At 36.8% G+C, this 17,052-nt stretch overlaps 1 protein-coding gene across 2 annotated transcripts; it reads left to right on the forward strand.

Moving 5' to 3' along the window:
• Nucleotides 1–951: 951 nt before the first annotated feature.
• On the forward strand, nt 952–15,842 carry LOC117289743. Of its 2 annotated transcripts, none has more exons than XM_033771004.1 (11): nt 952–1,083; nt 2,221–2,630; nt 3,926–4,101; nt 5,082–5,189; nt 6,334–6,474; nt 7,410–7,594; nt 8,413–8,479; nt 12,471–12,575; nt 13,498–13,569; nt 13,970–14,068; nt 15,381–15,842. In XM_033771004.1, exons 2-11 carry the CDS (start codon nt 2,252–2,254, stop codon nt 15,489–15,491), a joined length of 1,443 nt encoding a protein of 480 aa, XP_033626895.1. In that variant the 5' UTR covers nt 952–1,083; nt 2,221–2,251; the 3' UTR covers nt 15,492–15,842. The 2 variants fall into 2 exon arrangements, with proteins under 2 accessions (XP_033626895.1, XP_033626894.1); XM_033771003.1 differs by having other exon boundaries at nt 952–1,067.
• The last annotated feature ends 1,210 nt before the right edge of the window (nt 15,843–17,052 follow it).

Consider the following 17,052-nt stretch of genomic DNA (forward strand, 5'->3'; position numbering starts at 1 on the left):
TTTGAACAAGTACCATGTGTAATTGCTTTTTACTTGCCATCTTTTGTGTAAGTTTTTACTGCAATTTTAGAATGTTTAATGTGTAGTATATAAATGTGTATTTTTTTATGAGCCAGGTCTGGGAGGGCACATCTTTTTTGATGACAGTTTTTATTTTTATTTTTTTTACTTTTGCCCTTCCCTGGACGGCCTGTGCTTGTTTTATTGTTTTGCTTGTCCGAAGAATTAAAATAGAAATTAAATAAATAAAATAACATTGGTAATTGTCAAAGATGGGTCTTCTCACTTGGAGTATCTCAACATAGCCATAGCTTAATAATGAATATGAAAACAATTTAATATTTGATACAATAGTCATCATGGCAACGAATTTTTATAGTACAAAACTATAAAACGAATCAGGAATAAGAAAGATACACTGATTAGTCAAATGTAAAAAAAAAAAAAAAAATAGTATACAGTATTATATAATTATTAAATCAATTAGGCAAGTTCTCAAATCACAAATTAATCAGATTAATTTGGACACTAGTCCAGAATTGAACAAAACAAACTGATATGTGATTCCCTGATCTGTGCATTACCGTTTACGCGGCGGCAAAGCTTTCAACCAGCTATGCAATGATTAAAATAAACCAACAAAAGGTCTCCGTTTTTGACTCCGTATTTATAACTAAACAGCGGATATCTAAATTCCAAAAATTTGACGACTGAAGCTCAAAAGCTTCCTCTACCAAATATGCTCTGAAATATTGTGTGAGCTTACAAGTTTTATCGATTATTTAAAATACAAAAAACTTCACAAAAATTACCGTGGTCTTGTTTCTTGAACATGTTGGAGATGACAGTTTCATGCGTGGCGCAATTTTGTTCATCGTTGTTATTTATAGAGTACGCCCTCCAGAGTTTGTATGAACTTTGGGCCCCCGCGGGAAGAGTACTGTTTCTCTCTGTAGAGTGTAGTACGACTTACGTGCAACGTTGGTGTTTGATTTATCCTGTTCCAGCGGTCTGTTCCAGTCTCCAGTCATTTTCTTCGCAGGCAGCCGCTGAGGTTCTTATTGAAGGTAAAAAGTTATCAAGGTATGCAATGATTGTCCGGAATGTTCCTCCACTTGTACTCACTTTTGTTCAAAAAACTAATGAACTGGATAGAACTGGGAAGCAAGAACTGTCATGACAATCAATCACTCAAGTCATGATATTTTTTTTTTTTTTTTTTTTTTTATCACAACAAGCTTTACTCGGCCATGTCGGCTCGCCTTGTTGAATGTTGGTTTTTATATTTGGGGCAATTTTTCTGTTCCGAAAGTGGAATTAATTTGTATCTAACAATGATTCAGTATACCCATAGCTAACCTAAAGAAACAGTGGCCAGCAGTAGCACCAGGTCCAGATAACTAACTAAGGCCGAGACTAGTAGAATCTAGATAAGACTCCCTCCCCTAGCTAGGCCCTAGCTAGCTAGCTAGATAGATAGACGCGTACTAGACTCAGTAACTGGGGCGCTGTACTCCTTTTTTTCTAATTTTGACATTTTCTGTCGGTTTTTTAAATTTTGACATTTTCTGTCGTTAAACGGTGGTGGTGAGCTTTGAAAAATCTCACGCATAGCTGGCCTCTAGTTGCGATAACGTAACGGCGGGCCGCCATCGCATCGGGAGGAGGGTTTTGTTATCGCAACTATACAGCATGTAGGTAGAGTCAGTACAATAAGTTATAGTCAAATGGAAATAGGCTTACTAAATGTACAGCCAATGCAATAGCACTGTTTTAAGAATAGCTTAATTCTATGCCTAAGAATAACGGCTTCTTAATCTTTTAGTTAGAATTTTAAGAGTCAGTCATGACTCATCATATATAGTTATAGTAGGATGGCTGCGACGAAGAGTTTCTGAAAAATGGCTAGAGCTTGGTAGCAAATAAATAAAAAGCATTTATTATTTTATGTGTCTAGCTAAATTATAGTATTTAGTAAGTTGAGGGGGGGGGGGGGTTAAAACCAAGTCTATAATTGGTTGTGCATTGTATGTATTCCTACTTATATATAGAACTATAAGGTTCATTCTGCTGTCTCGGAACAAAATCATAAAATAGTTCTGTAGATTGTATGCAGCTGGGTTCATTGGAATCCGTTCATACACACATAATTTTATGTAAACTCAATTTAACACATTTGAAATAAAATAATTTTAATTGCTTTTTTATTTTAATCCTCAGAACTCAATGCCAAACATCGGCTTGGTATAAAATGGAGAATGCAATACAAGTTATTGTACATGCGGGCAACATCGAAGAAGACTCTGTAGCATTACAGGTGCAAGAATGCTCTGATGGCACAGCAGATGTACAGAGCAAAGTTGTTAACTTCGGTGGCGGAGACCTCTTCAAAGTCATCGTAAAAAATGACTCAGCGGGTCAAGTTGGCAGGGACGAGTCCACACCGTCCATTCAGACCAACTCTGCTCAGGGCAGCATGTATCATACTTTATTTGATGTTGCATTGTCAGAGCGATTTGGATATGTCTACAGTGTGGAACAGGCACAGAAACTAAGGCGAAAATTTGAACTGGACAGCAATATTTCATTTGTGGCTACAAACAATATAAGGGTCAATTTTGGGCAAACAGGTAAGCATGACAGTAACGGTTTGTGGCTTCCTCTCTCTTCCAGTTCACTGATATGCATAGCATAGAGCGAGGCATAGTCTTGGTGCAAGATGTTCTTTTGTTGTTTGTAACATTCATGCACACTCAACACTGCATTAGGGGATGCAACAGTGCCCACTATCTGTCGATGGTTCGTGGTAACATTTTGTGGCTAGAGAGAATCGCGATAGGTATAGTGATAATGAACAACAGCGTCTTACACCAAGACTGGGCGAGGCACTGCCATTTGTCATGCCTTGAAGGCTGGAAGACACTGAGGTCGTACCCGAATCGGCAGCTACAGACTATTGCTTGAAAGCCATTATACAGATTCACAGATTTACAAATAACTTACAGGTCCTGGTGAAAGACTTCTCTTGAAATATTATTCCATGAAATGCTTTACTTTTTGAGAACACATTAAAACAATTATCAATTCTCGATATCGAGAATTACAGATTTATTTTAAACACATGTCATGACACGGCGAAACGTGCGGGAACAAGGGTGGGTTTTCCCGTTATTTTCTCCCGACTCCGATGACCGATTGAGCCTAAATTTTCACAGATTTGTTATTTTATATATAAGTTGTGATACACGAAGTGTGAGCCCTGGACAATACTGTTAACCGAAAGTGTCCATGGGCTTTATGAGTGTTGCTTTAGCATGTTGTGGCCGAATTATGAATTCAAATTGTGGTGGCCAAGTATCCTTGAGCAAGACTATAACTGCTCCCTGGCAGGTATGCCCTAACTCATGGACCCTGTCGAGTAATGAAGTAAGTTGAAGTAGAGGGATGTACTCGGATTCAATGAATGATGACACAGAAATCTAAACTAGTACATTAGCTGTATAGCTGTAGTGTAGCCACCAATAAGTATATGGCCTGGGGTGGATTTCACAGGTAGTCCTAACTTAGGGCTAGTCCTAGGCAATGCTAAGAGATAGGACTAGTCCTAAGTTAGGACCAGTAACTCATCCTAACTTAGGACTGGTCCTATCTCTTGGCATTGCCTAGGACTAGTCCTAAGTTAGGACTACCTTTGTGAAATTCACCCCTGAATGGTTTGTATTTATGATTGGCATGGCTAATGGCAAACTAAAATCACACTTTTTTTATCATCAGGTTATTTGGCAAAGTAATTTAGAAAAACCTCATTATAGCTTCCAGAAAAAACGAAAAGTGATAAATAAAAAATCTCCTTTCCGAAGTAATGAGGATAACTTTATTTTTGCATTTCTCAAATAATGTTGATAAATGTTTTTTTTGTGCTAAGAACTGAGTGAAACGAATCATCGCATCTTTTGGGAAGATTCAATGCAAGAAACAAGGAACTGCTCAAGGATCCAGTTTGATGGAGTGCCTTTCATCATGCTAGCCAGGAGAGTTCTGGACTGCCAGCACGGCCGAAAATGGAAAAAGGCTCTCAAAAAGAGAAAGGGTGATTCTAAGGTTTGTTTCAAGATTTATTTTGTTTTTTGGGGTTTAACAAAGAATTGACTATAGAGTGGGCTATCTAGCACTATGTTGGCGGTAAGGTGTCCGTATTTTGTCAATAATGTTTGCAAGTCAGATGCCATACAGCTGTCTACTGCCGTGTATGCAGGGATCACACCCAAATTATGATACAACCTGGGAATTGGCAGCCAGGGGATAACCTTAGAAAACACTGGACACTATTGGTAATTGTCAAAGACAAGTCTTCTCACTTGGTGTATAAAATAACAAACCTGTGAAAATTTGAGCTCAATTGGTCAGTGAAGTTGCGAGATAACTATGTAAGAAAAAACACCCCTGTCACACGAAGTTGTGTGCTTTCAGATGCTTGATTTTGAGACCTCAAAATCTAATTTTGAGGTCTTGAAATCAAATTTGTGGAAAATTACTACTTTTTTGAAAATTACGTCACTTCAGAGGGCGCTGTTTCTCACAATGTCTTTAATCTCTCCCCATAATTCGTTACCAAGTAAGGTTTTATGCAAATTATTATTTTGAGTTATTACCAATAGTGTCCACTGCCTTTAAGGGGATACAACTTTTTGTTTCAGATACAGTGTATCAATATAAACCACAAGGGAAACTGACTGGGTAAATTTTATTTTGTTTTATTTTTGTTGTGGTTTTTCTGCCGGTACACTTACGAATGAGTTTGGCTGTTTTGGGGTTATCCTTTGATAATTTTGTGATGTTTTCCTCCCTTTTTTTTCTTTTTTAGCTTATTTTATTTCATTGTTTAACCTCCTGATGTTGTGTATGTAGTTTTGTTTTGTCAATACGCTTTATTACAATTAACACAAACGCAATCAATCAGTCAATCAATCAATCAGCGCATTTTGACAGAAGGAATCAGGTTAGATATATTGGTGGTACATTATTGAGAAAGTAGGTTCCATTTCTTTTCTTTATTTCCTTTATTTATTTTCTTTATTAAGAGTGAGAGAAAGAGAAGGAAGAAAGAACCCCACACCAAGGAGACAAGGAAACTTGGATGTCTTGCCAACATAACAATGCGAGAAATTATTTGTTTTACAGACTTCAAGGTAATGAGTTTGTGTTATTTGAATTAACAGTTAACCAAACTAATTTATTGATTTTTAAAGACACTGGACACTATTGGTTACTGTCAAAGACCAGGCTTCTCACTTGGTGTATCTCAACATATGCATAAAATAACAAACCTGTGAAAATGTGAGCTCAAGTGGTCGACGAAGTTGCGAGATAACAATGAACGAAAAATCACCCTTGTCACACGAAGTTGTGTGCTTTCAGATGCTTGATTTTGAGACCTCAAAATCTAATTCTGAGGTCTCAAAATCAAATTCGTGGAAAATTACTTCTTTCTCAAAAACTACCGTCACGTCAGAGGGAGCCGTTTCTCACAATGTTTTATACTATCAACCTCTCCCCATTACTCGTTACCAAGTAAGGTTTTATGCTAATAATTATTTACCAATAGTGTCCACTGCATTTAACACATCAAACAGAACAAGTAGCACGATTAACAGGATGAACAGGAAACGAGAAGAAATGTTTAGTCTTTTATGTCGGACACCTGTCGGAGGACAACCCCATACATGGGGAAACCCAACACAATCAGGTAGAAACTGAAAACTTAATCCATGTAACTGATGCAGGATTCTAACCGGGGTTCACAGAGGTGGAAGGCACGCTACTGAAACAACCTGATTTCCAATGTACTGCCCGTTTGCTTATTTACAAAATTAAACACAGAAAAGCAATCACACTGATTGTTGTCTTTGACCCAACTTAAAAAGGGAGGAACTACAGTGAAGATAAATAATTTATGAACTTAAAATTCAAGAGAAGGACATTTAACCCCCCCAAAATGCAGACTTCTTTAGAAACATTTTGGGTTTTAATTTATATTCTGATGTGGATAGGCCTTACCATTTCTTGAATTTTATGACCAAAGGTTTGTTTTTTGTGGGGGGGGGGGCTTTTTAGCTGTTTTTTTTTGTGTCTAAAGATTCTAAAATGAATTGACTTGAATTATCACCACATGACAACAAGTAGCTTCAACGAAATGAGAGAATAAACCTGTGCTCCTTGACATGACAAACTATATTCTTATTTGCATTATTGTTGTTGTTAAATGTACAAACACAGAATTAACCGCAAGTTACTAAAACTGCGTCATCGGTTATTTGTGAACAACGTTTTTAGATTGATAATAAGGCTGAACACAGAAGAAAACGTGCTTCCAGAAGGCTGAGGGCAGCCCTTGAAGCAGGAGTAGCTACCGGTGAAAGGAGAATTTATGTTGACCTACCAGAACTCGCAGCTCACAACCATCCCATCGATGAGGTAAATTTATCCCAACTTGCCTCAATATATTGTGTTGAACTCAACATTGAAGTTACCCATGAAACACCCTTTGTTTTCAATCGATGCCATAGTATTGCCGCTTCTAACATTTAAAAAGTGCAGGGCTCAAATTTGGGGTTGAAATTCAACAATTCAGAATCTTTTACTGGACGTGGATCTATCTTACAAGACCCGAATCAAAGTGAAAAGAGACTAGAATCAAAATGAGAACACGGGTATATCGTCTGAACTGTTTCATTTGAACAAAATTACTTTTTAACTGTTTGTTAGCATTCGGTGTCATTGTATTGCCTCTTCAAAAATTTGAAAGTGCAAGGCTTAAATTTGGGATTAAAATTCCACAAAACTGCAGGACATGTTGCTCAGAATCTTAAACAGCCCAGCATCTTTTTATTACAAGACCCACAAATGAAAAGAGACTAGATAGAAGCAAAATGAGAACAAAGATTTATCATCTTGGCATGACTGTTTCTTTTGAACACTAATAGAAGAACTATAATTTTTCCTGATTTCAGGAATTTCAAAAATATCTCCTGTTGATTCACACAAGCATGCAATTGCCTCTGATAATGCCACTCCTTTGGCAGTATAGGGGGTGTAGGTTTGGGGTATAGGTTTGTTTTCTCATGGAAATGCAGGCTCAACGTCTTAAAAAAAACATGACCAATTCAATTTAAACAAGTTTTTAAAGTTAGTTTTTGTTTTTGTTGGTGTTTATTGAGCTTGAAAACCAATGTACTCAAAACCAATCTTAGAGTATTGCCATTGCTGTTGTTGTGCCTTTCTCATAATTCAAACGTAGTCCTACGTACCTTGCAGGAAAAAACTGCCGCCTTGAGAGTTACTGATGCGCGGATATGAGCGCTACATAAGAAGCCACTATTCACTATTACTATTTATTTTCATTTTGGCAGAACTTTTGTTTACCACATCAACCTCTGGATGAGCGTGTTTTAGAGAAGCTTGAAGAACTTGTGGGGCAGGGTGTGGTAGAAGTTGAAGAGATGAAGCAGACACTACAGCTGTTTGTCAAGAACGACATAGAGTTCCCACCTACTTTGTCTAATAGGCGTTTCTATCCCAGCAGATCAACAATCAGGTGGAATGACACTTTTTTTACAAAATCAATTTATTATTTTCCTTTGACGGTGACACCATGTGTACAATCGCTGTAAGGTAGTGGTGTTATTTTTTTCCAATGTGAGTATTTAGTGTTGCTAGCTCCTCACAGGGGCTCCAATGATTGGAGACTGTTTGAAGTCTGTATATTGTATTCAAGTCTAAGTTCCTTCAGTGACGTCAGATCAACAAAAAATCCATAAGCCTTTTTGAGATGTGTCGGACACAATACTACGACACTATAAGATTTTGGTAAATTTGTCTGTATACACCCAAATCAAACGGTGTACTCCTATAGTGTTCCGCCATACCTCAAAAAGGCTCTTGAGATTTTACACATGGTGTCACCGCTAAGCCTCATCTGGGCCCTATGCATAGAGCTGCTAAGCACAAAAATTTGCTGAGCATGAAATTTCTTCCTTGATTTTAAAAAACAGGATTACCAATCAAACTTCTTTTAGTTGCACATTGCTTACTGGTATTCAGCTGTTGTTTGCTTATCCTGAAAATCACACGAACATATGGTTGGTAATCCTGTTTCGCGCTTAGCAAATTCATGTGCTTAGTAGCTCTATGGAATTGGGCCCTTATTGTCTTACTCCCATTATGCAAAGTTTCACATCCTAATTAATATCAATTGAATAAATCAAAACAAACTTAGAGAGGTGTATGCAATTCAAAACCCATTTCTGACAAAAGGTGCACCTCAAATTAGCTGCATATTTTTTATCATGGTGTCTCCCCTTTCTATAACATCATTTTATTGACGTTTTCAAATTCTTTATTGCTCTATTAAAGATCTCATATACGCAGATGTCGTTTTCAGAGGGTCCGTACAAAGGAAGAACAAGAAGAGATAGCAAAGGTAAACAAACAAATTTGGGGGTAATTTTTTGAAAAAATATGTGTTGCATATTTTTGATTGTTTTCTTGGTTTGATTAAATAATTGTTGTCATGGCCAAACGTTCAAGCACACCGGACTCAAGCTCCGCTGTGGCCAGTAGAGTGTGGATTCGACCTGTAAAATCAATGGTGAGGGAAATTTTAACACTGTGCCGTCAAACGTGTGGCATATCCTATAGCAAGTGTCCATCAAAATCAGCAAATGTGTCTTTGAGCTTGTGTACGCTTTGATTGCATTTTTTATAATTTCTCTTTAAATGTTGTATATCAATTTAAACTTTTAATTATGCATGGTATTAGTTACACATTTTTCAAATACAGGGCACTCATTTTCTGTAATACCTTCCCGACTGTGACCCAAAAAGTTATTGTTAAGGGATTGACAACTGACAAGCAAATGAGAAAATAAAATTAGCTGTTGTCTGAAGTCAGGCTTTTTAACAAAAGCTCCTTGAAATCTGACTACTTGGTTTATCAAAAGGTGGAATCGCTGTCATTTCAACAAAGGCCTACATCCTAAGATCTGGATCCAAGTTTCAGACTTTTTTTGTAAGCAATTACCCTCACCCCTGTTGTCAAGATTAAGATTAGGTATTTACTAAAGTACAGTGAGACTACAAGTGTGTAGTGATTTTTTTTATGGTAAATCTTTATTATTGATCATAATTACAGTTTACAAATGCAGTGAAACTAATTGCAGCGCCTTCATGTTTTTCTATGAAAACAAAAACCTGTAAGTGGGTACATGTGTAGGTGATATTCTTCCACTGGATGGCATGTGTTTAAGAAGTGTTGTGCGGAACAAGTGTTCTGTGGAAGTGTTATTCTTGTGAATTGCTTTTTCTCCCAGGAGCACCTTTTCTAAATGTGTAGTCATTGTCAATTGATTTATAGGCAAAATTATTTTTTTTAAGCAAAATTTATTTTAGCCAATACTATCGAAGAATAATCTTTAAATTCACTTGTGAAAGTTTTAGTTGAATAAAATTACACAATTACCGGTAGCGGGGTAATAATTTTTTCAGGGTCACAATATAATCCTCCAATGAAACAGATTATTTTCTTTTTCATCGTCATATATAATGCATTTATTCTACTCCTTAGTCTTACAAACACTTTGATTAAATGATCACATTTGTAACTCCAAGGCCTCTTCACAGTACAACCACAAAAAAATATCTACAGATTTTACATTTCACAAACTATAAATCATGGTGGTTTTGTCAGAAAAATATAATAAGAAAATACATCTTGCATGTTTTACTGCAGTTTAAACACCTTTCACATCAAAAGATTCGCAGCAAATGGTTTGGTAAAATGAAATTATTGTTGGTAACACTCCACCCCTCAATTATAAACTTAAGATCCGCCAATAATTTATAGTACCGGTAAAAATGTATTCTTTGGAATTCGAACGTTTTCCAAAAGAATCGATACCACGAGAATAAAGTAAACTAACCTCGCACCCATAGTTTACTTTATTTCTAACCCCGTTTACAAGAGAGAAGAGACCGGCAGCCTCGTACTGCCCGACGCACTCTGGGGACGAGGCTGAAAGTAGACTGGTACCCATGTTGGCGTTTGTAACAAATCCCCGGCTTAGCGTATAGAGGAGGTCAGGACAAAACACGCACAGAGACCGAAATGTCAAAGGTCACAGTATACTGAGGAGGAGCGGATCTCCAAAAATTTCAACCGCCAAAAAGCTAGATACAAACGCACTTTTCGGGACAAATTGTCAATACTTCTTAAGCTGAATAGCAAGTTATCTTCCAAACTGTCTATGAGACGGGGTTATATTTCGTTGGGCTTTTAACACAATTTTAAAACGTGAAGTGTTGTTGCGGAAGAAATTGTCGTGTTGAAATCGCACAACAGGTCGAGTTGGTACACAAGTTACTTTGCACTCTGTAGTGTATTGAAAAATTTCCGCGCATCCAGCGGTGTGACATATTGACAATAACAAATCACACACTCACTGTGTAGTGCAATTCAAAAAAGAAAGATGGATGCAGTAGCACAGGTAGGACTTTAATTTAAGTTTAAATGTGTGTATAGAATAATTAAACTTTTTCTCACGATTCATTTGATTTTTGAATTTTTGATTGAGTTTGATTGACATTTCGTTTTCAGTTTCTTTCATGAATATAGTTTGTTGTTTTTGTACTTCTAGAAACTAGTATAAGGCTCCCCTGTGTAGTGTGAGCCTTATCCTCTTACCAGTTTTCACACTATTATGCCTTTTTCTTTGAATTGGGAAAAAAATAATGACGCCATAAATATCAACCGATGCCCTACTACTTGTCTTCATTTGTTAATATGAAGTATGCAAACATATATTAAAACTGGATGGACATTGAAATGTTCACACTACACACCGATCTTCGATGACTTCAACTGGCCCCATTTGTTTTGAGTTTTTCCTGTTTTCACGGCAAACAAGAAAGTATGGTTTCCCGGTGAATCCATACATGGAAGAAAAATCTGCAGTGACTACAAGTGTTCTTTGAGACTCTGTGTATGACTCTATAGCCAGTATTCAAAATATTTTTAATGAAATTTTTAAAATTACCATGGTAATTTGCAACAAATAACAAAAATAAATAATTTAATAAAATGTGTGATGTGAATAATTATTGGCTTTCAAATCTGATTTTTACTTAGTTTTTCCCCCATTTTTCCTTAAAATTTTTATAATAAAGGGTGTAAATAAACAGTGATAAAATTGAATCAACAAGCTGATGTTTAAATTTTAATATTAATAATAATATTGATATGAGGGTTAAAAAACAAATCTCCAAAAATATTAGAAAATGATATAAGGCACATGGCTTCTTTAAGCCTCTGTATTTTTTTTTCAGAATGCTCAGCAAAATATTCAGTCACATGATTTGATCATCATGAATTGTGAATTGAAATAGTGTTTGATGAAACTTTTTGGGTAGGCAAATGTTTGTATATGGCCTCAACATTATGACATATTTTTGTACTTTGTAGAAATGCCTAAAATACCAAACTTTTTGCATTTACAAGTGCAAAAAACTAGTGGAGCCTTACTTGTTTTTTAAGTTTTGGTCAAGGGAGAGGAGACTCTTTGCTTGGCAAATAAAACCACATTTTTTTTTATCTAGAGACTGTTTACATCGCGCACAGAGAGGTAAAAGATTTGCCACAATTTTAGGGACACCTCGAAAACAGGACCTCCTACGATATAGGGGTCTCATATTTAGGGCCTCCTTAAGTTTAATGCTATATGTTTTTCAAATCAGCGTTGATCGGTGAAAGTTTTTTACGACCGGCGTTAGCCAGCCAGAACCGAAGTTTCCTGTGTACTGTACACCTAAAACTTTCCCCAACCTACTCAATAGGCCTATACATAATGCTTGCATTTCCTTTTTGTTGAGTGAAATTCAATAACATCGTCAAAGAATACAATTTTCTGCTGATATGATTAAAATTTCTACACTAAATAATAAAGCAGATCCTAAAATAAAGTGTCTGAGTTTAGGGAAACAGAAGATGGACTCATACTTTCATATATCTTTACAGAATTCATTTTGAATTCCTCACTTCTCAAGATGCTGCACGTGTCTGCCACTGCCTACCTTCAAAACATGCTGCAGCCCTACCCCCCGATCCGTTAGACCGAGTCTGAGGTCATCATGCAACAACAAGCTCTTTGAGAGCTACGGGGAAAGGGGGCTTTTCCCTTGTTGCCCCTCTTGGCTCTAGTACAGATTACCTGAACACAGAGAAACACACAACATCTTGTTTTTTTCAGCGCCAACTTAAACATTTTTCAGGAAGGCCTTTTCATGAACTTGAGTTTTTTTCTTTTCTTTCAGACTGCCGCCTTTGAAAGTTCTCAAAGATATTTTGCGCCTATTTATTACACTACAGATCTATAATGTGTTTTTTCCCCTCCCCTCTCTCTTGTTTGTTTAACTTGCAGATGAAAGCAAATCAAGCTCGCGCTGAAGAAATTGGGAAGAGTTTCTGCGAAGCATATTACAAAACTTTTGATGCTGACCGTGGGCAGCTAGCAGCTTTGTATCATGTAAGAAAATATACATCTACCATGGCTTTAATTTTATGTTTTTTATATACAGATTTTATTTTATCAATATAAACCACAAGGGAAACTGACTGGGTAAATTTGTAAATGATTTTTGGGGTTGAACAAAGAATTGACTAGAGTCAATTCTTTGTTCAACCCCAAAAATCAGATTTTATTTTATGAGGTATTTGCACTTAACACTTGAATGATTCACCTTTTTATTATACATGTAATCTGGCCTGATGCTTTGTAGCTGGAGAGCAAGAAAAGTTTGCTTAAAGTAAAGGGCAACTCAAAGGGCACCAAGGCAACAGACCGGGTAACGGAGGCAGTTGACTTTGTGAGAGAGGCATTCACCATTGTAAAATACATGAACATGGGTTTTCAAATTAGGTGTGTCTGATACCTGTTTTGTGGTCGTAGTTGGTAGCCTTATGTGATAAAAAATATGCCTTTGTTTGCTGTGTTCATGTACAGCACAAATTCTCCACACTCTGCAATACATCAAACTAAAATCAAACAGTACTGACATCAAATTATAATGTTAATGTTTTGATGCTAGGGGGAAGGTCTGTTTTGACAGTGGTAAGTTGGTCGTATCTTTTAAGTTTGTAACTTGTATGGCCATGGTTAGGGTTGTTTGCCTTTACAAGCAATTTTAATGGCTTTTTATTTCACTGGTCTCCGGTCTGCTGGCTTTTGCCCTTGTCCAGAGTTCATATTTGATGTGTTTTTTTTTTAACTCTTAACTAGCTTTCCCTACCTCTTGAAAAGAATTTTGATCAGTCCTCAAAGTGTTTTTGCTTGGCTTATATTGTTGAAATTGGGCACAGATTCCTTGCTCTATGGTCATAATCTATAAAAAAAAAAGTTGTCGAAAAGATATTTGATTTAACGAGATATTTGATTTTTGTAATTTCAGCCAACACACTCTATAATGTCATTTGAAGGTACAACATTCTATGGTGCTGCAGATATCACTAATCATCTAAAGGTAGGTTGAGTAAAGGAGTAAATACAAAAAACCAAGTTGTACATTACTCAGGCTTAACTTGTCTGCACACAAATCGTAGTGCTGGACTTGACATAATGTTGTGATATTTAGAGCTCCAAAATGAGAGAGTGTCACAATCTGTCACTAACTCATTGACATTTTTGCAAAAATAGACTCCATGATTGGCAAGAATAGAGCTCCAAGATCTTTGTTGAAATTTTTGTTAAACTAGAGCTTTAAAATGAAAGAGTGTCGTACGCTGGTCTTGAGGATATTTCTCCCAAATTTAGACCTTGCCTCAAAGACTTTGGGAGGGGGAGGGGCAGGGGGAAGGGGGTGATAGGCACAAGCCTGCTAAACCAATCCCAAACATTAAATATTTCCCGTCATTTTGTTTCAGGCACTTCCTTTCCAGACGGTTGCACATGCAATGACTTCCATAGATTGTCACTGTACGGTAGATAACAGCATCCTAGTGGCCGTGTTAGGACAGCTAATGGTAAGTTTAACATGGAATGTAGTGCAGAGGCCTTTCTCAAACCTCGGCTTGGGCTCTGGCTTTATAGGCTCTGGCTTTATAGGCTCTGGCTTCATAGGCTCCATGCTCTGTCTGCTGATGTTCGAACGACCGGTTGCAATACGTGCTGTTCCAAAACAGCAGGCTAAAGGCCGAGCTGCGTTTCCACTGTGTAAGCCTGAGCCCAATCCGAGGTTTGAGAAATGCCCCTGCCCTCTTTTTAAACCCACTGCACACACAGAAGATGTTGTGGTGCCCTTTGCTTTTGCTGTGGCACCCTTTGCAAGGTTTCAATGAAAGTTTAAAGTTTTCTCAAAGAATTACCAAAGAAAAATTGCTGTGCCCCATCGAGGCCTGGTTGTGATCAGACATGGAATGTTTCATTCAAAGCCAAAGGTTTTTTTTTCAGCACGGTATTCCATTTTTCATCCAACAGCTTTTAAAATATCAATTTGTTGCAAGAGTATCACTAATCTCAGTAACAGTAATTGAGCAGACATTGTGCTCAAAGCCATTATACCCTTTTGGTACAGAAAAAAAAAAAAACTTCACAGATTTACAAATAACTTACAGGGTTTACAGAAGGTAGTGGTGAAATACTTCTCTGGAAATATTATTCCATGAAATGCTTTACTTTTTGAGAAAACAGTAGAACAATATCAATTCTCGTTAACGAGAATTACGGATTTATGTTAAACACATGTCATTGACTCGACGAAACGCGTGGTTACAAGGGTGGGTTTTCCCGTTATTTTCTCCCGACTCCGATGACCGATTAAGCCCAAATTTTCACAGGTTTGTTATTTGATATAGAAGTTGTGATACACGAAGTGTGGGCCTTGGACAATACTGTTTACCGAAAGGGTCCAATGGCTTTAAGCTTTTTTTGCTTACCGGGCTAGAAAAGCTGTGCATTTTACTTGCCCCCAGGAAGGGTTAACAACTCGGATTGTAAGCATGCATTGTCATACAATATTTCTTTCTGATATGTTAATGGCAGTGATCACAACCAGTCTATTGGTGAAATGAAGTTACAATCACACACACAAAATAAATTAATACATTTTGAAAATGTACGTTTCACATTTGAAATTTGAATAGAAAGAAATATGAGCATTATAAACAAGTAGGTTGATAGTTTTTAGTAGTCCACAGGGCTAGCTTGTTATAAATGTACAAACTATTCAACTTCAATTCAGTTGTAAGTTTTCTGTATTACACTATTTTTTACCCCCCACTGTCCAAGTCCAATTAAATTCTACAAATTACTTTACATTCTGATCTTCTTTCACAGGTGGACACCGACCCCAAACAGACCTTCCATCAGACGTTCATGCTGAAACAAGACGGAACCACATTTTTTATAACCAACGACATGTTCAGAATCGGCCTGCATAACTTCTGATTGTCCCCTCCACTATACAGCTGCTTAAAAAAAAATTAAAGAACAAATGAAGTACGATTATAATGAGCGTTGACGATCCTCGTCCATCATTTCGTACTGCGTGGGTTCTCATTTCATCGGTCTGGGACAACATTTGGAGAGCACACCTTTTGAGCGTCGTTCATGAAGTTTGTCAACTTTCCATATGGAGCAAAGCGTTAAGAGGACTTTTTTTGGAAGATCTCCTAGGGCATTCTTTCCTTTCTAAGTACACAGTTTTAAGTCTAGTCGTGACAACAACTGGGCCCAATTTCATAGAGCTGCTTAAGCCCAAAAATATAGCTAAGCAAAATTATGCTTAGCAGAATAAGGTTACCAGCAAAAGTACCATGTCACATGTCATGTGACATGGTACAATTTGTGACTGGTATCCTGCTTATTTTTGCTGAGCAGGAAACATTTTAGCAATATTTGCTGCTTAGGCAGCTCTATGAAATTGGGTCCAGATTACCAAGTGCTTCAATTGTGTCTAGCCTACGCCAATCATCACATAGCTTCTAACACAAGACTTTACTAAAAGAACAATATAACCAATTATCAATGTGGTTACATTACCTGAGTGTGTAATGTAGTATTAAGCTGCATATTTATATGCATTAATTCCTTGATTTCAATGTGTCAATAATATTAGAGGATATGATATTACAGTCACAGTGTGAAAGGGCAATGTCCCACAACGCAACATACAGCTAACAGTTTATGGCAATGTCTAAAAAGGTAACAATACTTCACATCACTCTTTGGGTTGGGTGAAGACAATGCAAGGAAAAAAACATAAACATTGTGACTATGAAGAGTTCCTTTTGCATGCTGTACAGTTTGTTGCCTTCAAGTTGCCTGTAAAAGACTTTGCAAAATGTGACAAGGCCTTCGGATTTATATTGTTAATCCATGAAGCTTTTAGAATCTGATAAGCTTGGTGTATTTGTTTCTATGCTGAGATACAAACAAGTATTCAAGGGATCAGGGACAATCGTTGTGTGATCGATCTGTAATTTCTTACAAGCATGGTTTGATTGTATGTACTAATAATACTGATTTAATGTTTGAAAAAAAATGTTGAAAAGACCAGAGAAGAATGTTTACCAATTTGCTGGTGGTTTGGGATAGCAATTTTTTTGTTCATAATTAAATTTCTTGTAAACATATCCTAACTTTTTAAAATTTGAACTGAATGTGATATTGCTCAGTTATCTGGAAATAAAACCAACAGAGTAATTAACGCTACTGAATTATTAAATGCAGTTTACACACGTAACATAGGGATTGCCAAAGTTTTCAACATTTTAATTCTTAACCACCAGAGCTTAACTGCTCGGACATGACACACTCCATCTTAGTGTTTTGTGAAAACAAGCCAAGGGCTTACAAAAAGGTTGCAGTTGAATCATTTCAAACTGGCAACCTAATATTTTGATCTTAATTTGAAATTTTTGTCTGCAATAACTCTCTCAGTTTGACACCGTTTTTGTGATGTATTGGTCACGGTTGCAGTTGGCCATTGCATGAAGTTATATGGATT

This window comes from Asterias rubens, chromosome 4 (genome assembly GCF_902459465.1).
Source record: "Asterias rubens chromosome 4, eAstRub1.3, whole genome shotgun sequence".
Lineage (NCBI taxonomy): Eukaryota > Metazoa > Echinodermata > Asteroidea > Forcipulatida > Asteriidae > Asterias > Asterias rubens.

Excerpts from the sequence above, each read along its gene's own strand:
- LOC117289743 (XM_033771004.1), top strand. The coding sequence starts at position 2,252 with ATGGAGAATGCAATACAAGTTATTGTACATGCGGGCAACATCGAAGAA. Across the intron at positions 5,190-6,333 it reads TTTGTTTTACAGACTTCAAG|ATTGATAATAAGGCTGAACA; the intron begins GTAATGAGTTTG and ends CAACGTTTTTAG. Across the intron at positions 8,480-12,470 it reads AACAAGAAGAGATAGCAAAG|ATGAAAGCAAATCAAGCTCG; the intron begins GTAAACAAACAA and ends TTTAACTTGCAG.